The 21,603-nt window shown below is 43.7% G+C and overlaps 2 protein-coding genes across 5 annotated transcripts in view; one reads left to right on the top strand and one right to left on the bottom strand.

Annotated features, from left to right (window-relative positions):
* The window catches only part of GALM (galactose mutarotase), a 31,586-nt gene extending 17,805 nt beyond the window's left edge, over positions 1-13,781 (bottom strand). For 2 of the 4 annotated variants that reach the window (XM_071581199.1, XM_071581187.1), the window contains exons 1-3: positions 13,398-13,781; positions 7,692-7,866; positions 6,527-6,601 (exon numbers count right to left, since the gene is read on the bottom strand). In XM_071581199.1, the coding sequence (XP_071437300.1) occupies positions 6,527-6,545 (19 nt within the window). In that variant the 5' untranslated portion in view covers positions 6,546-6,601; positions 7,692-7,866; positions 13,398-13,781. Of the gene's footprint in view, positions 1-117; positions 198-6,526; positions 6,602-7,691; positions 9,407-13,397 lie in introns of those variants that run through there. The other 2 variants (XM_071581194.1, XM_071581179.1) reach the window with 2 other exon arrangements.
* Positions 13,782-13,957: 176 nt separating this feature from the next.
* Positions 13,958-21,603, top strand: part of HNRNPLL (heterogeneous nuclear ribonucleoprotein L like) — a 40,675-nt gene continuing 33,029 nt past the window's right edge. The window contains exon 1 of the mRNA XM_071581161.1: positions 13,958-14,283. Coding sequence (XP_071437262.1) covers positions 14,077-14,283 — 207 coding nt within the window. The 5' untranslated portion in view covers positions 13,958-14,076. The remainder of the gene's footprint in view (positions 14,284-21,603) is intronic.

Raw genomic sequence — 21,603 nt, 5'->3', positions numbered from 1 at the left:
CTCTGTGTTTTTTAAACACAACAGGGGATGCCATTTTGATTTACTTCTCTGATTTGCACCAGAGAAGGTCCAGGTCTTTGATGTAATAGTCATGAACACCCTGATTTTCTCACCTACCTTCACAGATGCAAGACCGCTCAAGTGTCAGTGACATCTAAGGCTGTGTAGGTGCAAAAGCAATACCACATACAAATCTGTTCACTCGATTTTCAAGCCAACAGATAAACTAGAAAAGAAAACAGGTTGCACAAGCCTGAATTTTGCAGGAAAGAGTAAGGAGCAATGCCAGTTTCAGGTTTTGAGCAAGGTATTCCAACAGTCCTGCTTCATGACCTTGAGGATTTCTCATAATTCACCTTTGTATACATCCTGCCCATCTGCCTCTGGTGGATGGGGGAAGTGGATGAGGGGAAGGGGAAGATACAAGTGAGTCATGTTCAATATCTCACCACACTGGATTTTGGTTTTGATCATTCCTGTGTTCAAGAAAGCATTTGGTTTGGGCCTTATTCATTTGCTTTTTGTCTTCTTTCTTCCTAAAAGAAAATTGCCGTTCTGGCATGAACACACCTGGCACTAGCAGAAGGGCACTTCCACAGCTGATGAGTGTTCAAAAGAGTTTGCTGCTCACCTCTGAGACTTTGGTTTCACTTCTCTGCCTTGCAGCTCTGCACGAGCAGCTGGGCAATGCACTAGCTCTCTACTCTGTATCTCCCCTCGCTCTCACTGAAAAGGCACTGCAGCAGCCTTTTTCAACCCAAAAGGCAAAATGTTTGTTAGAAACAAAGATCTACCTGCTCTATTGCAGCCAGTGACCCTTCAGGTATAGCAGAGGTATGGCATGAAGGCAGGTTATGTGCTGCCTCAAAGCCTGGTCCCACTGGTCCCAGCTACTCTAAATCAGGCAAGATATTCCTGTTTAGTAACAAAGGCAAACTGGGAAATCAGCTTCTGAGTGGTCCTGTCTTTCCGCCACCAAAGAGCTAGTAAAAAAGCACACTATGAAAAAGAACTGTTTTGTTGTTTGTTTGTTTTTTTTTTTCAAGAGGGACCTATATAATGCCCAGTCAACTACTATCAGAAAATGAACTTGTTATGAGAAAAATTACAGAGGAGATTTTATTTCTCTGGGATGAGCAGTTTGGAAATTCCAGATGCCTACAGGGCAACTACCATGTTCAAAGATAGAAGTGGGGCTTGGATTTTATATGTACTTGTGCTATTTTCTTACGAATATTTTATTTTTGTGCTTTTTCTTGCATGTTTTTCTTTAATACAAAATAAAGTGACTTTGCTTAAAAGGTTCCTGTCAACCAAAACACTGTCGTGCAGAACCTGCCATGACAAGATCCTTTTTTATTTGGTTGTAAGACACTTCTGTAATAAATTACATCACTACATTTCCTTCCTTAATTTTGTCTTTATGTTAAATCCAGCTGTCATTTTCAGTTTATTTTGAGCCCAGAGAAAGACTTTAGGACTCAACTGATTAAAAAATAATTTTAAAAGGCAGTTCAGATATGGGAAGGGACATGTACTCCCTTATAGGATCCAGCTCTGTTCTGAGTTAGCCAAATTCATAACCTCCATTTCCATCAGAACTGCCTTGTGAAATGGAGCAGGAATGTGATGTTAATGCTCCTCACCTTCCTTGAGACAGGTGACATATGTGCATGTGTCCTGTGTCAAAACTTCAGTCAATACTCCTGGGCCAGGTTGCTTGGACCAGATCTCTTGTTTTGGGGATCTAAGCTGTATATCTCTGCACCATGAAGTGGTACAGCTTTGCAGGCAGACACCAGAAACTAGCAAGCGGTTGTTACACCAGTGGCATTTTGATTTGCAGGTGACAGACAATATGCTGTAATACTTAAGCAATGGCCAATGATTACAGTTTGCTGTTGCTCAAGAAGCTTCCTTATTCAGCAATAGCAACAGTGATGTACCCAGGACTGCAGCTGGAGATGGGGTCTGTGGGGGTTGTTTGCTGCACAGACACAGGAAAGAATGCCAGACATGACTTGTTACACCCTCCAGCATTACAAAGCTGTATTAAATCCCTTTTTCCAACAAACTCTGTATAAGCCCTAGGGGATGAGCTGGCATTTGAAGCTTGCAGGGACTTTGCATCAGTACAGAGAACAAAAGGGGAGACGTTTCCCCACCATTTTATTGCCTGTTTATTGAATGTATCTTCAGCTCTGCTGGATACTTCCTGGCACACAGGCTTAAAATGGAGCCTGCAGTTTTTTTGCTTCATCTCTTGAGGGGTAAGTATACTGAGCCATTCATTAGGTTATTTTGGGATCATGGCATGGTACAATTGCTTGCTGTTATTCTGGCAGTCATTTCTCAGAAGCCTGTTACGCACGTTTTATAAAGCTCTTCAAAAGACAGAGCTCCCCAAGAACGTTAAACACAGCACGTTTCTGATGTGCCTTTGTGTGCGAAGTTGTTTGTGCCTCGGTAGCAGCCAAAGAGCCATTCAGATGTGCTGGTTGCTATAGTAATTACTTTCCTTGGGAACTAAAATAATAGCTTACAGCTCCTGCAGCTCGCTGTTGTGTAGGCTGCCTTGAACCAGAGACACTTCCATTTTGTTTTGGAGGGGGTTGGGGACTGTAATGTATGCTGAGATACAGACTTCTCTTTCTGCGCTTGTGCAAGTAATTTTGAATTCAACCTTTGTAGAGGATGTGCTACAGGTCTAAAGGTTCAAAAATAAAAGTAGCTTATGAAACAGTAAGACCGCTTTGCAGCTGTGGTTTCTGATGGGGTGAAGACATGGATTTGCTTTCCATTTCTGTTACTGAAAGCTGGTAGGAGACAGAGTGAGGCTCATGCCAAAACTGATCTGCAGTACTGAGTACCCTACAAAACAGTGGGTGTGGGGGCTTAGAGGGGTTTCAAAAATGCCTAAGCAGGTCAAGGAGGAACGTGACCAGTAGGACAGCCCTGCTTCATTCAACATTTTTTTCACTGGTAAAGTAACTACCAAATGGACCTGCATCTCTGGAGGGCTCTGCATGGTCATGGAGGAGGCACTGAATAGGAAGGCTTTGGGGTCCTGGACTGACAAAACAGGGATTTCTGTGGCGCTCACAGCCAGGTGGGCTGGCACAGCATGGCACTTCTGGATCTGCCAAGCAAGTAGAAGCAGAAAGGCAAGGGCAAGTGGCACAAGAAATGATAAGCCTGATAACCCTTCTGCATCATGAAGCAGCTGAAGGTCAGCTGCAGACCACACTCATGACTCACAAGGGTTGACCTACATAAGGGTCCCAGCAATTGCCAGTTTGGTTTTGCAGTCAAAAGGATAGGAGGGTATAAAAAAGGGCTCAGAGAAGGGGGCAGGAAGAGCTAGGATGAAATGACAAAGAAAACAAATAGGGAAACCATTTTGCCTCATGTTGCTGTCCTAGAAAAATTGCTCTCAGATGTGTACATGCCTGCACTGGCAACTGGCAGGAAGATGTCAAAGGGAGATTAGAGCATCATCTACTAAAGGCTGTGAGCACGAAACAGTTCCTGTTTGAGCAACAGCAACATACAGAGTTGCAGGGAGGGAGGGTGTTTGGGGAAACCACAGGCCAAAACTAGGCCTTCCTATGTGAGGGGGATGAGTTTGGCTTGCAGGGAGCAGGTGTTAAGAACTTGCTTCACACATGTAGATGTGCAGATCCATCCCTGCAATCCCCACCCCCAATTCAGGCATAGCGTACACACAGCCTGACTGCTGAAATACAGTGCTCTACCAACAGAGCTAAAGCAGCAGGAAGTCATATGAGCATCCCCATTCTTCCCAGGCAATGCTGGATAAAGCACCCTTTGGCATGCCCATGTATTTCTAGATGAGTCTTGTATTTAACAACACTGGTACAACTAAAGCTTGGTAACTTTTCTTATGGAGGGATAGCCCTGGAAAGCCAAGGGTGATGCTGCCATTGCAGTGAACACCAAACAAGGACTGCCTTGATGCCCTGAAGCCCCGTCGGGGCAGGGAGAGCCTATGGATGCTGGGCATGGGGGGCTCAGCCTGCCTTACCTGCATGTCCCCCTGACTGGGACAGGCTTGTTGTGTCCTGCCTTCTGCTGACACCAGGCTGGTTGGAAGTCAATGCAGTTTTGGTGTTCCCAAGCCCTCTTCCCCTCAGTGTGGGTGTAGCCAAGATTACTTACACAGCACCTCTAAGTATAGTACTTAAAGATCATGAAAATCCCAGGGTAAGACAGGATGATAGACTTTGTCAAGGAAATCCCTGAAAAAAATGACTCGGGAAATGCTTCATTGCAACACTCATGGTTCTCTATGGTATTTTAAAATTTCTTTTTATGATTAGAGAGCCAAACCTTTAAGTCACAGCTGTTCCATTGTGCAGGCTTTAACTATGAGAAAAAGTAGTTTGTTCTCTATTAAACCTGTGGTGATGTTTCTTTGTTTGTTTTTTTTTAATCTGAGAATTTCCTATGGCCTTTTTATAAAGCTCTTGAGGTAAATTTTCTGCTTTTATATCAGAAAATGTGGCTGCATTTTTGGTATACCAAAACTTTAAAATTGTCCCTGAAGCCCACCAGTAAAAACAGTATTTAAGATACAAAATTCTAAATGCAAAGATGTTCCAAGAAACAAAAAAGTAAGTCAAAGGCATGTGAAGACAAAATTTCACAATCAGTCCAGTGTATTACTTGATTCTATAGATTATCCTCTGTGTTTGAAACACCTGTATTCAGAGTGGCCAACACCTGCAGCTTTAACAAAGTAACAAAATTTCTTCGTTCACCCACAATGGAGTCGAGTGTGGGAGAATCTTGGTTTGCCTTAAACAGGAAAGCTGCAGTTGTTATGGGGACTTTAAATCATAATTAAAAACATGATCCAAGCATGAGATACAGTCACAAGTTACCACAAGGCAAACAAAATAATGCAGACTGATTAAACCACAAAAATATGACTTCTGATTTTTAAGCTGTGGTTTAGGTGGGGAGCAGGACAGGGGCAATCCATGACTTGATTTCTAGGACTGGCAGTACTGGTCTAAAAAAATTATTAATGAAAGTATTTCTGGACAACTAGATTTTTCTTTGGGTTAATTTGGTATTCAATTTTGTTACCAATTACTTGATATTTCACATTTGTAATGAGCTGCTAATGACTCAGAACATCCACTTGTTATATTAAAAGCGAAAGCTGCGGCTACATTAAAAATTTGGGGAAGCTGGAAAAACCTTTCTCTGTAGCAATGCATTCTCAATACATGGCTTGGAGAATGTCATGTCAGAAATGGGCTGATGAAGAAAATACACCAGGCACTGAGAATGCTTTATCAACTGATGTTTTTAATGTGGTTTAAATGTACTGAATGTAAAAACTGCATAGTCACCGTCTTCTTCCCATAACCCCCTGCCAGGTTTCTCTATTGGAAAAATAGTTTGTGCTAGATAAGTATTCTTGCTGGCCTAGTAATGATTTCTTCTCAGAGAAGAAGATTTCTTCTCACTTCTCTCGCAAAGACAGCGTAAGATGAAAAAAACTCTCAAAAGTTTGTTCTCACGTGTCATTAAAAATACTTATTTTACATAACTGTAGGGTAGGTATCCTGCCTAAATGTATGGCAACAGCTGGACAATGCATAAATGCTCCTGTGGAGTGTGAAAGCTGAAGTGTGTCACCCAAGAGAGCATGCCAGTGGCACCCTAAGGACATGATAGTCAAGTCAGGAGCTCTAAAGGGGTAGCAAAGATGCTCCACAGACTTTATCTGTATAAACAGCATTTTCTCAGGCAGGGAGTTGTGCCAGACAAATTAATAGTCATGGAGTAGCTCAGGTGGTGAATTGTATTGCCATTGCTTAAGGGAAAGCTGACTGCACATAGATACCAACCACGAATTCACTGAGCCCAATTCCTCCACCCACACACAGTGCTGTCATCTGTGGCTGCCAGGAGCAGCCATCTAATTGTCATAGGTTTAGAGGCTGTCAATTTGGGCAAAGTGCAAGTAGGAATAATTTAATTTAATTTATTTTAATTTAATTTAATATTTCCTCCTTATGAAGCAATACTTGCTGAACTCACCCCCCTTGTTACAGTCAAAATTCTTGTGCTAGTGTCACTCTTAGGGAGTCCAGGAAGATGCAAAAGTAATTCTTTAGGGAAGTTACAAGGGATTTACATCAAGGTTATTGCAGCTAACTAGGTGAAATGGTACAAAATGTTTTGTATGGCTTTAGCCAGCAGAACCGTCTTTGGAATGGGTGAAAATAGGTGTAGACAACATTTTAATGACAATCAATAGAACTAATCCTCACGTACCACATAGAGCACAAGGACATTAGTAAGCAGAATTGCTTTAATATTACAAAGTATTTGTGCTGTATAATGTGCATTAAGCTAACCTGGAAGCCCAAGCAAAGACACATAGAAGAGGTTGATTTGTGCTCTAGGGTGGTAGCACCTCCAGCCAGCGCAAGGGCGGGGGAAACCTCTGTGCTGCACCCAGTCTCACCCTGTAGACATTCTTGCTTACCAGTCAGATCAAAATCCATCAGCAGTTTGCATTCCTGCCACAGAAAGCAAAATACTCTAGAGGCATTGCTTCATCCTGAATGGAAAGAGATGGAGGAGATCAAGGTTAGAAATAGAATACAATAACTCATAGGAAAGCACTGGACTCTCAGATATTCTCTCACTTAGCTACTGGACCTTATGCTCAAGTTAAGTTTCCATCATCAAAGAGTAAAATACAAACCACATAACATCAAATAAATTGCTATTTCAGCAAATCATATATTTTCTGGTAGCTCTGATGGCTCTTCTTCACAAGGTGAATCATGTGATTCTGAGAAGCAATCCATGCTTCACAAATTGAGCACTGATTATTTTTAGGAACTGTTGCCCAATATAAATCCAGAATTGTGACCCATTCCCCATTCAGGGATGCCAAGCTTAGGAACAAAAAAATACTTCCAAGTTCTCTGCCTTTAAAATGGAGCAGCTATTTTAAGATAGGGAGAACAGTCTTGGTATCTGCATACAACTTTCCTCACAGATGGCAGTTCAGGTTGTAAGCAAAGGTCAGAGCTGGTTGAGGGCATGATTTGTGTCCACAGCACAGGAAAGCTTTCGGCCTCCTCAGTAGGACAGGCTGCCCCAGCATTATTTTGTGTGACAACCCTGAGAGCATTACACTGACAGGCAGCCAGGGTCTCTTACTGTTGCAGGCCATCTTGGTCAGCCCTCATTTCTCTCTGCACACCCCAATGTCCTGCTCACTCATGATTTCCGACCATGTTTTCTAAGCCAGGCAGGACAAGAAAGCTGCCTGGGTTTCTTTCAGAGCACTTGATTACGCACAGGGCACAACCAATGTGTTTAGCACATCCATATGTTGCTGGAAAAATCTGTGTCTTGTGGACAATCTAGCAACCAGCTAGCAAAAGGAAGAAATTTTGAAACTGCAGTTATTTAGTGCTACAGCCCCTAAGAAGCAAAGCTATCCTTGGATGGGAATGTGAAAATGCCATTATAGTGTCTTGAACAACAAATGGTGTCTAGTATTTATGCAGAAGAAAGTGATCTGAACCAGAGAGAACGAGCACTGACCAGACAGATACCTTACACTGTCCATCCAGTGCTGATAACCAAACAAACCATAGAGGTAAAAAACCACTGCCCACATAGGGGCCCCATACCTGGGTAGGAACTGTGACAGTGGGACCTTTATCTTCACTATGGCTGCACCAGTGCAAACAAGTGTAGTGCCTCTTGTCTGCTGATGTATCTCTGCTGTATTCAAGGGTGAAAAATCCCACAGGATGGCCTGTCAGGCTGCCTTTTTATCCTTTTAACAGAGGGTAATCACACATTCTGCATATAACAAAGAAAAAGAATAAAACATGCAAATTCAAAAAGATACGTAATGGAAAATGCTAAACTGAAAGTTGTAAATGCAGGCTGATTTTGATCCCTTTATGCATAAGTTGTTGTGATAAGGACTTCTGTTTTACAGCCAGTGATTCATTTGCTCATGGGGCTGCAGCCTCACTTGGTGTACTGGGCAGGCTGGGCCCAGGTAGCTCAGTCTTTGCTTTCTTCCCCCTCAGACAGGGAGCTCAGGCCGTGCCCAGAGCTCCCCAGCTCTTCCTCTGGTAAAACTGACTTGTTTTCTTTTGAGTATTTTTCACTGCCGTACATCACTGCCATGTGAGGTGAGCAGCTGCTGTATTCTGCTGCAGGGCTAGAAGACTGATATGTAGACAGCTGTTGGCCAGATGTGTTCTGGCCATACACTTCTTAAGGGACTATTTAAGATGTTTAAGGCCTGATTTCACAGATAATACAATTTTATCTTGCACTCAGTTCTGAAAATAAATTTTGAGATTGCCACCTCATCTGTAAGAAAATGAGAAAAAAACAGTGACTGATTGTAAGCATCTGGTTCAAGTAACTTGCCTATATTATGCTGTCTGAAGAGAAAGCAAGCAGTGTCATCACTTTTAAACTCCTTGTGTATGTGTGCATCTGTGTGCACTCTGACCCTGTATATATACAGAAACACAGTGGTAATGAACAAAAACATTTGAAAACTTTGTGTCGGGTGATCCAAAAGTAAACCTGAGATCTGCTTTTGTGATTTTATGGATTGTGTACTTGAACTGACTATAGCTGGATTGCCCCTGGCATGGGAGCATTTAAGAATCATGCTTTTCAGTTGCAATCAAAAAAATTAATTGTTTTTTTCAGATGTACTCAGTAGACAGAGACAAACTTCTATAGGTTTACTTAGAGAATTAAATTTGGAGATATTTGTAGTATGATGCTTTAAGAAACAATAAATATCCCTGTATTTGTGAACCTTTTGAATGTGCTGGCAATAGTGCAAAGCTTGGTGATTCTGCCATGTAAGGCAATGTAAGTCCTTACTGGTCAGTGGATCTGACCTCTACCACAGCTGTTTATCAACCCAAGCACACACCAATTTAGGTATTCAAGGCAGTGTCAAACATGCTGGGCAGTCATAGTTTCTCTTGACAACAACTAGTGTTTCACATGCTTAGTACTACTGAGTTTTGGCATCAAAAGTCTTGCAATGAGTACCCAGATAGGGGGCTGTAGACTGCTATGGGTGGATTGAAAAGAGTAACAAGTGGCAAGGAGCAGTAAGTGCTGTTGAGCCTAGAGGAGAGCATGGAGAAATCAAAAAAATTTAAAAAAAAAAAAGAGAAAAAATTTCCAGTTTGGTTTGTGCAGGTATGTTGGTGTTTTCACCATCCCTCTGCAAGTGAGGTAGAGGCAACTTCCAACAGGAGTGTGGTCAGAGTACTAATTTCTTAAACTGCTGAGAGTAAATTCCAAAGAAGGAACAAAAACCCTGCAAATGTCATGCTTTAGCATTGTAAGACACATTCCTTGCTACAGTGAGCTAATAGCTTAATGTAATATAAATTACAGTAAAGGATGCAAGAAAGACAAGGCACAAAGGAAGAGGAGAGAAAATTGTACTGGTAACATGTAATTCCAAACTACGAGTATAATTATGTGATTTAGATTTCTGCTGGGTTTGGGGATTTTTCTTGATGTCATTGTTGTGCTCTTTATGTAATTATGTGGTTATACTTGAGTGTACAGTGGTAAGCAAATAACACTAACTGTGATTCTTATTGGAGGGTAGCAGACTGAAACTGTGACTTCTGTTTATCAGCTCCAGGTAATAAAAATTGTATGAAAGAACTCTTTCAGGCAGTATTAGCATCTTTCTTCTCTCTCTCTTTTATAAAAGAAGCAGGTCTGACGAGCAATGTAACAGTGAAATCTGAGTCAGATGCTCAGTTACAAATTTACATAATTGGGGTGTATTTCCATATTTCCTCCCTCCTTTCCTATGCACAGGGCACAGGCAGAAAGAACAACTGATCCAAAGCTGCTCACATTAGCTTAGTATGGAAGGCTCAATGTTGAAAGTTAAATGTGTAAAAAACCTTGACATCTCCACAGTGGAATAATTAAATACTCTACTAAGTCAGCAAAGCAGGGGCTGCTACCCAGTGACATTGGAGCCCACGTGCTGCACAGAAGCAGGCTGAAATTTTTCTGTTTCTCAGAACACTTTGTAAATAAGAATTTGGTTAAACAGTATGTCATTTCCTCATTTTCAGAAAGAAAAGTAATTCTAAATACACGGAGGAAAGAAAATTTAATTATTAAATAAAATCTAATTATTGCAGCATTTCAGTGCCATTTTCTGACTCTGGTACATTCTGTGATTTCTCAGGCTGTTATTTTTTGCAATGTTAGGGTGTGAATGTCTGCTAAAATCCCAGAGCTCTATCACATAAAACTAATTTACTAGATATATCATCTGGCAAGTCAGCATTTATGTCCATAGCAGAAATATGAGTAATGTATTTGGAAAGAAGTGCCAAGAAAAGAAAGAAAGCTTTATGCTCACAGATGGCATGTTCCTCATTGACTGTTTCAACCCACAACAGATGTACGCACAGCCTCAGCCCTATGGACTGTATGCTCTCAAAGCTGCAATGTTTTTTGTTAAAAAAATAGGTACAACTATAAGAAATACTGAAAGAAAAACATAAACTAAGAAACAAAGGCCAAAGAGAAAACGAAGTGAGAAACACAGCAACTTAAGTTAAATCAAGTGTACATGCTTGTAGATAAGATGCTTAGGTGAGGTATCCAAGAGATGCAGGTTCAAATCATGCCAGGCTGAATGGGAAACTGAACCTCTTCCCACTTCTTGGAGGAGTGCCTTTACTACTTAAGTTTCAGGATAACAGAAAATGCATAAACAACACACTATTTGCTTTCTTTTCCAGCTTTCAAAGCCTACAAGTACCATTTCAGATTGTCACGTGAAAGGGAGGAGAGAGACAGAAATACAAAGATATCTAGTCTTAACTGTATTAAAGTTATTAGCTGTAAGCGCTTCCAGACAATCAAATCCTTATGTACCCAACACTGTCTGTCTTTTAACTGACAGCACACAGGTTGGAAGGGGTTCTGACCTCTGATATGAAGCCACACTTCAGCCAGGGAGAAATTACAGCAATAAGCGCCTCCAGAAAAATTAGAGCCTTATGAACCCAGCGCTGCCCACCGAACTAGAACAGAACACAGGCTGGAAGGTTTTCTAACCCCTGATATGAGGATCACACTTAAGTCAGGGAGAAAATTATTAGCAATAAGTGCTTCGAGATAATCAGAGCCTTATGTTCCCCAACACTGTCTGTCAACTAACAGACAGCCCACAGGTTGGAAGTGTTTCTGACTTCTAATATGAAGCCACACTTAAGCCATAAAAGGAACTTTTCTCACAACAGCTTCCGAAATAACATTTGTTAATACAAATACGTGACAGTTATTGTGGGTTCTGCTTTGCCGGTGATAACATTCAGCTGCAAGATTGTATTTAATTGATAATAAAAGATCCCAAAAGATACCGGCGCAAAACACATTCTACAGAGACAAACACACTAAACTCAAGTTACAATACAGCAATGTATCCCATTTTCACAACAGACAGAAACTAGCAAGAAAAAAACTACTAACTAAAAACACAGCCACCTAAAACACTTATCCAGACACTCTCTCAATAACAATAAAATATCTTGCACACCACTCTCTCTGTAACACAAAAGGAAAGAGCAGAGCTGCTTCTTATCAACATACATGTTGAAAAAGAAACTGCACCTTGAAAGTAAAGCAAGTTACTGTAGTTGCAAAACAGAGCTGGTCTTATAAAGTAAGAATAGCAAAAAGTGATAACTAATATAAAGTAGCAAAGTGTGAAGCAAGTTACTGTTATTAGTATTAAGGCAGCAAAATACATTTAGTAAAGGAAATGCTTATAAAGTAAGAATCAAAGTAGCTGTTAGAAAGGAAGAAAGTTAAGAAAGTAAAGTTACTAAAAATAGAAAGCACATGGTCTCACCCCTACATTGTTCTAGGAGGAGGAGGAGACAGGACAAGCTGCAGTAATTACCTTCACAGAGACACTGGCATTTCCCCCTCTCTGCTGGAGTTAAAACTCCACACACTTTTTATACCTTTTTTTCCTTCATGTGGTTTTGTGACCAATAGTCAATCTGTTGGGAGGGGTGATGGTGATGCAGATGCCTGAGGCAAGGTGGCTCCTAGAGCAGCCATAGAAGATATTGCAAAGGAAGGCTGTGCTGTTTCTTAACACTCCATCCTTTGTTAATCTTTTCAGTTTGAAAGCCTTTGTCCTCGGCCAGGAGCATCTCTGCAGGGGGCTGGGGCGTCTCTGTCAACCCATCAGGCTTTATCAGAGGGGCCATCATCCCACACAGATGGAACAAGTTTGTGGGGAACAAGAAACAAGGGAAACAAGGAACAAGGTGTGGGGGTTTGGGGTTTTTGCCACATGTACACCGAAAGAAGAAGAAAATGATAACATTTATTTTGGCTGTCTTCCTATTTGGCTGCTCAACTGCAAAAGCAAACCTATATCCATTCTCCAGTGATCTACTTCCAGCAGGGTTCCACTCCACATCCATCTGGGTTTGGCACTCACAGCTGCAGAAACTAATTCAGCTAGGATGTCCTGTAAGCATATAACACTAGAAGTCTTTCCATGCTTCCATCCATAAGGAAGCCTTCTCCTGGACAAACTGGCAATTACAGATTGGAGAGGTAGTCTGCAAAATGGTAGAAAATTGGCTAACAGGCTGCACTCAGACAGTGGTAACTCAGGTTGCCTGCCTGTCACAAGTGGACCCCCGCAGGGGTTGACTCTGGGCTCCATGCTGACCATCTTCACAATGATGTGGATCCTGGGGATTGAAAGCACTTTCACCACGTTGGCCGATGATACTAAACTGGAAAACAATCTGCCCTTAAGGAAAGACTGAAGGATTTAGGTCTTACCCCCTCGAGGAGAGAACGCTTCGGGATGGGGCTAATCTGAATACACCAGCTCTTAAAGAGTGGCTACAAAGAGGATGGAGACTCTTCACAAAGAGCCACAGGGAGAAGACAAGGGACACCATGAATTTTTTCACAGTGAGAATAACCAGTGATTAGAACCCATGGACCATGGACGTGGTGGTGAGAGTCCTGTCACGGGAGGTATTTTCACATTGTTACTGGACAGTTGCTAGATAATCTCGTCTAGGCTCCCTCTCATAAAAGTTGGACCAGTGTTCTTGCCAGCTGCCTTCCAGCCTGGGCTGTTGGATTGTTTGGATTCTCTGCAGTCAGGCACGGGCTCTTAGAACCACCTTCGGCATCACCCTGAAGAAGGAACCTGAGCAGACCCACCACTTGCCAGCAAACAGACCTGCCTGCAATACTACAGTGCCCTTTGTCCAGGCAGGTCTCCTGCCCACCGGGCTCGCCCAAAGAGCGCTGCTGTTTCTCACCGCTGGACACCGGACCCCACCGGCCCCCGTGAACGAGCGTGCCTACTTCTTGCCAGGGGCCAAAGGCCAGGTGTGGGTGGTCAAAGGCGGTCTCAGGGCTCTCCGAAGCCTCTGTATGACCTTGGCAACTCACGGCTGCCGTGGCCCTCGCAGCCGGAACGCACCGATCGCGCCGCCCCTGTCGGCCTGCAGCGCCGGGGCGCGCGTTCTCCGCCGCCCGCTCGGCCGGCGGCTCCGCGAAGGAGACAAAGGCGGCGGGGACTGCAGGAGGCGACAGTGGGCACGGAAGAGGCCGCGGTGCCGGGGGCGCAGGGCGGACTCTGGGGAGTCCTCGGCTCGTCCCTGCTGCCGCCGCCACCCCCAGCCCGAGCCCTCGGGCACCGCTGCGAGGGGGCGGGGCCGCGACCGCCTCACCGCGCGGACGGGCCGCTCGCCGCCCAATCACCGCCACGCTGTGGCTTGATGGACATCCCTGTTGACCTATCGCCGCGGCGCTCTCGCACTCGCCCCGGCTGAAAGCCAATGGAAGCGCCGGTGGCGGGCGGGGGGCGGGGCCGGGCCGGGCCGTGTGCGGGGCCGGAGCGCAGAGCATCGCTCGGGATCGGCGTCGCCGTCGGCTCTGTCCGCGCTCCCGTGTCTCCCTCACCGCCGGCTGCCCCTTCCCTTCCCCCCCGCGGCCATGTCGTCGCCGTCGTCCGGAGAGCGGTACGAGGAGGAAGAAGAGGAGGAGGACGGAGCCTACGAGAGCCAGGCCAAGCGGCTGAAGCCCAGCGCCGCTGCCGAGGAGGGCGAGATCGAGTACAGCGGCGCGGAGGAGAGCGAGGGCCGGCGGGACAAGCCCCCCGCACCGCGCGGCGGCGGCGGCGGCGGCGGCTTCTCGGGCGCGGTGAGGGACGCGGGGCTGGGGGGCGGCTCCCCTCAGGCTGCGGGCGGGGGGAGGGGGCCCGTCCCGCCCCTCCACGGGCGAGGCCGTGCCCGCCCCCGGCGCTGCTCCCCCGGCGGGGGCGGGGGGCTTCGTGGGGCCTTCCCGGGGTCGGGACCTCCCGGGATATGGAGGCGCTTCCGGACTGGGAGTGGCGGGGGGCACCGGGCTGGGTCCTGTTCTCCGCAAATGTCCGCTTGTTCTGCACCAGAGGTGCCCGCGGGAAGGGACTGAGCCTGCAGATGGATGGATGGATGGATGGATGGATGGATGGATGGATGGATGGATGGATGGATGGATGGGATTTGGGTTGTGCGGCTCAGGGATTGCCGCTGTTCCCGTGGGCAGCTGGGTTGTCTTTTGGGGGGTATCGCCACGGCAAGTTTTGTGCTCGCCCTGTTGCTGAGTGTAACTATAGAAACATGGGGGGTGTTGCAGCCAAGGCACAGCGTTCCTTTCATCGTTCGGGTTTACCTTTGTGTCTGGCAGCATACCCCGGTAACGCTGATCATAAAGGCTTGCCTTCTCCTAAAATTCATAGTTTTTCTACTTTCCCCTTCGCCAGTGCTATAAACATGCTTGTTCACTTTTTTTTTTGCAACATGCCCTTTTCTTCCTGAATTTGCATCTAAGTGTCAAGATAGTCCTTGAGCCATAAATTAGGTCTAATAACACTTTCATATATACTGTTTAATTCCTTAAGTAACTAATTGTCCATCTGATTGCAACCATTTTTCTTCTTGATGGCTCTTTCTGTTTCTTACTTGAACAAGCCAGATAAAGAAAACATTGTTTTAGAGGCAGACCTTGGTATTTAGAATACCTGTTTCGTGGTTTGTTAGAATGAACTTGCCGTGTGCAATTATTGGGATAATTAAATGACTGTTACCATTTTCCCATCAGTTAAAACTGTTGATGGAGAGGGTACCTGCTACATTTGTTACTGTGGTTTAACCCTTGCCTGCAACCAGGCACCACAGGGATGCTCACAGCCCCACTCCCCAGCCTGATGGGGGTTGGAATCAGAAGGCTACAAGCGAGAAAACTCAGAACGCCCTTGTCCTCCTTTTTCTTCCCTCACTTTATATGTTGAGCATGATGTCATGTGGTCTGGGATATCCCTTAGGTCAGTCAGGGTCATCTCTCCTGGCTGTGCTCACTAGTGGAGCTGTAGAAGAAGCAGAGAAAATCTTGATTCTGTGTAGCCAGCACTGTTCAGCAGTAATGATCACATGTCTGTATTGTCACCACAAATCCAAAATATAGCCCATAGTACTATGGAGAAAATTAGCTTTGCTCCAGCCCAAACTAGGACATTATTACAAAAGTTCCCTGAGAAACTGCAACAAAATGTATCTCTGGAGAGAACTATTTTAATTCTCTAGTTTCTTGTGACAGAGCATTGTCACTGTTGCAGTCAAGACAGAGCAATGTGCTTTGTCTTGTACAAGAGCAGGACATCATGCAGTGAGTGTTTCAAGTAGGAACAAGATCCTGCTCTTCCCTTCCTCTTTTCTGCAGTATTTTTATAAAATGAACAAGTTTGTACCGTTCTCTTTTTCCTTCTTTCTGGGTTCTGGCTCAGAGCAGCTACATGATCTATGAGTATCTCAGTTTATCCAAGTTAATGTGCGGTAACGCTGCCCTACCCCGTTAGGTAATGAGAGCATGGAATATGTAACTTTACGTTTAGCATCTCAAGAATGGCATGAGCTGAATCTTGTGAGTAAAGAAACTGAAGGAAATGTGTACCAGGTCAAGAACATGAGGATTTTTAGGCAGCTTGTTGTGTCAGTTACAGGGTACCTCAAGGAGGTGGGTGGTCATTGAGGATTTACTGCCTGTGGATTGAGGATTTACTGTCTCTGTTCCCAGATTCACTATTGGAGAGGCAGAAGTTGTCTTGATAGTAGAGATCAAACTAGTTTTTAAGATTAAGCTATAACATCAAGTGGATATATGAAAAATGAATGACAGGGTGCTTTTGTTAGTAATTTTGTGTGAAGCTTTTAAATAGCAAAATGCCAGCATCAATTAAGTAGAGTTAGTTAATATGAGTTTTCATGGGTTTTTTCTCTAGTTGATGCAAAGATGTACAGGAAACTTATTCTGGGATGTATCTTATTCATTTATCTGCAGGGAAATGGTCTCAGCTTATAAAAATTGTCTGTGGTTCAGACATACAAGATGAAGCAGGTTGAGAGGAGGGCAGAAGTGAAAGTGCCCTGGATTGCTCAGAAGAGAGCAGAAAGAAGAATAAGTAGGAGGAAGTGCAGAGAATGGGGAATTTGGAGAAATGGGAAAATGGATGACCAGGATAAAAGGAGTGGTAGGAGTCTGGTAGGGTAATCGTTTATTTTTGTTTTATTTTTCCCTGACATATGCCCTGGAATATCAGTGAACTGTGCATTCATATGGATTATATACTCTTTTGTGGTAGAACCCTGCTAGGGCTGGTGAAGGGACTGGAGCACAGGTCTTGTGGGGAGAGGCTGAGGGAACTGGGATTGTTCAACCTGGAGAAGAGGAGGCTCAGAGGTGACCTCATCACTGTCTAGAACTACCTGAAGGGAAGTTCTAGCCAGGTGGGGGTTGGTCTCTTCTCCCAGGCACTCAACAATAGGACAAGGGGGCATGGGCTCAAGCTCTGCCAGGGGAAATTTAATTTGGACATCAGAAAAAAATTCTTTCCAGAGAGAGTAATCAGGCATTGGAATGGGCTGCCCAGAGAGGTGGTGGATTCACCATCCCTGAAGGTTTTTAAACTGAGATTGGATGTGGCACTGAGTGCCATGATCTGGTAAAGGGACTGAAGTTGGACCAAGGGTTGGACTTGATGATCTTGGAGATCTTTACCAACCCAATTGATTCTATGATTCTAAGCAGATTGGTGGGGTCTCCTTCCTGGGCTATATTTATTATTGTGGCAGTTTCCTGTTCTGGGATTGTTTCATTGGGCTGCATAAGCCTTTCATGCGGACACATCTCACAACCCAGAGGTGTACCCTCTTCTTCATGGCTCATCTCCAGGCTGAGGAGCATGAAGAGCCAGGAAGAGACCAAAATGTTGACCAGGGAAAGAGCAGGATGTATTCCCACAAAAATAACTCAGTGTAGGAGAGTATGATTTGGAAGAATGACCTTTACAGAGGCAGTGTTGAGTGGTGAAGAGGCTTGGGCAGAGTAATCAGAATTTCAGTCTAGCAGAGGGTCAGAACACTGGGAGGATGTGTGCTAAGAGCTGTGTTTAAGGGAGTTGAGGGGCCTTTTGGCTCCATCCCCTCTCCTTCCCATGAATTTCAGTTTTATTGATTAGTGTTGAATCTGCATAAACTGTAGCATTCACTGTGTCTCTTACATACCTATTCTTAAAAATTTCTGTGAAGAAATGAAGATTTATTATCCCTGTTCTTGGGGAAGTGAGATGTGTCCAGACACAGAAAGATAACTATAAACTACCGCAAGGTATGATAGGGATGTAACATGCAGCTTCTCAGCCACTCTGTTCAAACTTCCGGGGCAGTGTTCTTGCTTGGTGGTAAATGAAAAGCAGCTCTTTGCAGCTCAGTTACTTGGTGTTTATCACAGTGTGGAAGCAGGAGCTAGGTACAGTGAGTTCAGATCTTGACCTATTTTGCTTGACCTGTTCATGTATTCATTTAAATAAAGTACATCCTAGAAATCGGTTTTGGAATAAGTGTAAATCATCTTCCCTCTTTTGTCTCCTGTCGAAAAACCTTCAGTATAGTTCTTTCAGTACCTTAGGTTGAATCTCCTGATAATGCTGTGTTGTGTGGGGTTTTGTTTTGGGGTGGTGTTTGCTTGGGTTTTGTTTTGTTGTGGGGTTTTTTTTTTGGAAGGATATTCAGATTGTGCTGAGCAGAGAGGAAAGTAGGATAGACTATTTCATTTGGAAGGGACTTCCAACAACCATCTAGTCCAACTACCTGACCACTGCAGGTCAAATTCAGAATTAGCAGAAAGGGTCAGAGTGCAGGTATTCTGTTCTGTAGCAGTTGAAATCACTGAAAGGGTAGAACGCTAGGAAGAGCTTTGCATTAAACAAGAGAAATTATACCCAAACTACTCATCCAAAACAGAAATGCCAGGTAGCCTTCCAGATATGGAGTGTGGTTAATCTTAATGCCTTTCTCACCATGTAGCCTTTCCCCCTAAACCAACTAGAGGAAAAAAAGCACAAATCCAGGATATACAAAACTGATATATTCCTCTACTGCCATGGAACCTTAACTTTGTCTTGTTGCTCGGTTCTTCTGAGACACTGTCTTAATTCACTGTTTATTGGAAATGCTGTTGTCACTGCAGCACAGGTGTCATGCAGAGAGGTGTCTCCTGTGCCTCTGTAGGGAAGAGACAGAACCGCTCAAGTCAGACAGGTGTAATAGCAGGGATGGTGTCTGTCAGGGCAAATAGCTTTAAGTAATGCCATCAGGATGCACTAAAAGTATCAGTTGAAGAGTATACACGAGGTGCTATGTATCTGCTTAGGAAAGCCTTTCCTAATCAGACTACCTGACATGGGCAGTGCTGAGATTATTGGGAAATGTGTTGTGTACCTTCATTTTGACTTTTTAGTGCAATAATTTTAGCTACCTGTGACATTCAGCAAGGCAGTTGGATGCAGGTCAGTCCATAGTTAGGCATTAATGAAGTTTTGGGCACTTGCATACTTACTAAGCAACCTTTTAGGGCTTCCCCCCTTGGCCACCAGTTCTGTCATATTTATCTAAGAAATTTCAGAGCAGTTAAAAGGGATGCAGAAAGACGAAAAAGTTGAGAGTGAATAAGATAATCTCTATGGCAAGAAATTAAATAACAGTATGTTTAGGTGCCTGGAGGAGAGAATATTAGAGAGGAATGCCATCCTTTTGCAGTAACAGAAAAAAGAGAGATGGGGTAAACAGTGAAAAGAAAAGAAGGAAATGCTCAAAAAAGGGTATTACAAATTTGTAGGACTAGTGTGACTTTACTGACTGGAAAGTGTCTGGAGAAAGGATAAATGACACATTATTGTGCTAAACAGTTGGTGAAAAAATTCTAATCTGCAATTAGTGAGCAAGAAAGACATCATCCTACAGCCCGTGATGACTTTCTTCCTTTTTGGAATGGCAAATCATAATTAGTTGTCAAGAAACCATTGATGTATTTCAAATGTTGTCTAGTGCTATGTAGGTCACCAAAAATGGATGTTAAACTGCTACAGCTGTTCTTTCAAGCTGCTCCTGTTTAGTCTTACCTATGTGAAGTCACTTGTTTGTGCTTCATCTGCTTGGTTACGTCAGTGCTTCCCTTTGTGCCTCAGCTCTGTTTCAGTGTTAAAGATTTTTATGTTCTTAGGTTCTTTCTTGAGAGACACCTTTTCTGTCCTTGTTACTGGTCCTTGAGCATGTAGAAAGGAAGTCTTTTTCCACTATCTGTTTAAATAATTGCAGTTTCTGTCCAGCTAATGATTCTTCAAGAAATTGTTATTGAGCTTTCAACCCCCCTCTAAGCTGTATATATTAATGCTGCAGCAGTAACATCAGCTACTCTGTTCTCCTGGAGTTGGTGGAGTGCAGGGGTCGTGTTGGAGTTTTGCGTGGGGCTTTTGTGCTGTAGTGGGAGTTACTGAAAGACTCCTTTGTAGGCAGAGAAGTACTGGTGGTGGTTGGTCTGTATGGTAGCAGGCAGATGCTTTGATGTGACCTTTGTCTGTGGATCAGCTCAGCTGCAGCCTGTGTAGTTTTCAAGGTACAGTGACTGTGAGATCTTGGTCAAATTCCTGTATTTTTCATCTCTGGGAAGAAATTACAGCAGCAGTTGGCTGAGTTGTACACGTTCTGACCTTAGCTGTAGATGCATGTGTTTGATTTTTCGTGTGGTCTAGTGGTTTTATTTCTCCTAGAGGAAATCAAGGATCATTCTAGATCTGCTTTGTAGCTGTAAAACCTGTTTGACGATAATATGGATGTCTGCCCTGTGTGAAGACTTTTTTGCTCTCACACATACCCCTGTGGCACGTGTTCCTGTCTTTGTATGCTCTATGAGTGTAAGTCTGAGGCTTCCTGGCTCAGTACTGACTTATGCTCAGTTCTTGTGCTGTCATTTGCTGCTGTTGGCTAGAAACCATTTTTTAAGTAATGCAGAGGCCACTGATTTGGCCATCTCAGTGGTTTTATCTGTATAAATGAGGTTCTGAAATGCTATGTAGGTAAGTCCTTAAGTTCATGGCAAGATTTCAGTGTTTTGTGTTTAGTTGGTTTTTTTTGGTAGAGGGTGGGGTTTTTGTTGTTGTTTGGCTAGGGGGTTTTGGGTATTTTTATTCCGTGCTTCTTGAGCTTCTGCACAGGTTGCTGTTAGTAGCAGCAGGTCTAGATTCCTGCTAAGTCTCTTGCTAAAAGAACGCTTTCTCTATGTTGTTATGGGAGAGAAGAATTTGGCTTGGAAAGCCAAATTTTGCTTTAACCACTAAAGAAAGTGAAATTTGTATTTGTTGATAGTTCTGAGAATAATTCCAATTGCAGAAGTGGAAACACCTGTATATGTGCATATACAGGCACTCAGCAATAGGACAAGGGGGCACAGGCTCAAACTCTGCCAGGGGAAATTGAAGTTGGAGATCAGAAAAAAAATTCTTTCCAGAGAGAGTAATCAGGCATTGGAATGGCCTGCCCAGAGAGGTGGTGGATTCACCATCCCTGGAGGTTTTTAAACTGAGATTGGACGTGGCACTGAGTGCCATGATCTGGTAAAGGGACTGGAGTTGGACCAAGGGTTGGACTTGATGATCTCAGAGGTGTTTTTCAACCCAATTGATTCTGTGATTCTGTGATAACTCCTGTATAATGGATTTGAAGATGCAAGTATAAAAGTCTTGACTTTTGAGAGAGTCTGTACTGTTAGATTTGTGTCAAATAATTTCTGCTAATAGATAAAAATACAAATGGATATGCCTGGCAAGGAAACATGAACTGAAACTATAACTGAAGTTTGAGTTGGGAAGAGCAAGGAAAGCAAAATACCACTCCATTATGATCCATTTTCTGAAAAACTGGACTTGATTTATGGAGCTACTAGTTGAGTAAGGTAGTGAGTAGCAAGTACTGAGTTGCCAGTAGCTGTGCTCTTACTAGGGAGTCTTTGCTTCAATGAGCCAGTCATTGCTTATATTTACCATCTGATTAGACAGAAATATTATTAGGTAAGATTTTTTTGAATGTGTTAAAGAAAATGTGTATCCCTATGTCCTAGTTCAGCAGGAGGGACCAGCTAACCCTGTGTGGG

Source organism: Pithys albifrons, chromosome 2 (assembly GCF_047495875.1).
Source record: "Pithys albifrons albifrons isolate INPA30051 chromosome 2, PitAlb_v1, whole genome shotgun sequence".
NCBI classification, from domain to species: domain Eukaryota; kingdom Metazoa; phylum Chordata; class Aves; order Passeriformes; family Thamnophilidae; genus Pithys; species Pithys albifrons.
Note: the sequence above shows the minus strand (reverse complement) of the source record. Positions and strands in the feature narration are given on the sequence as shown.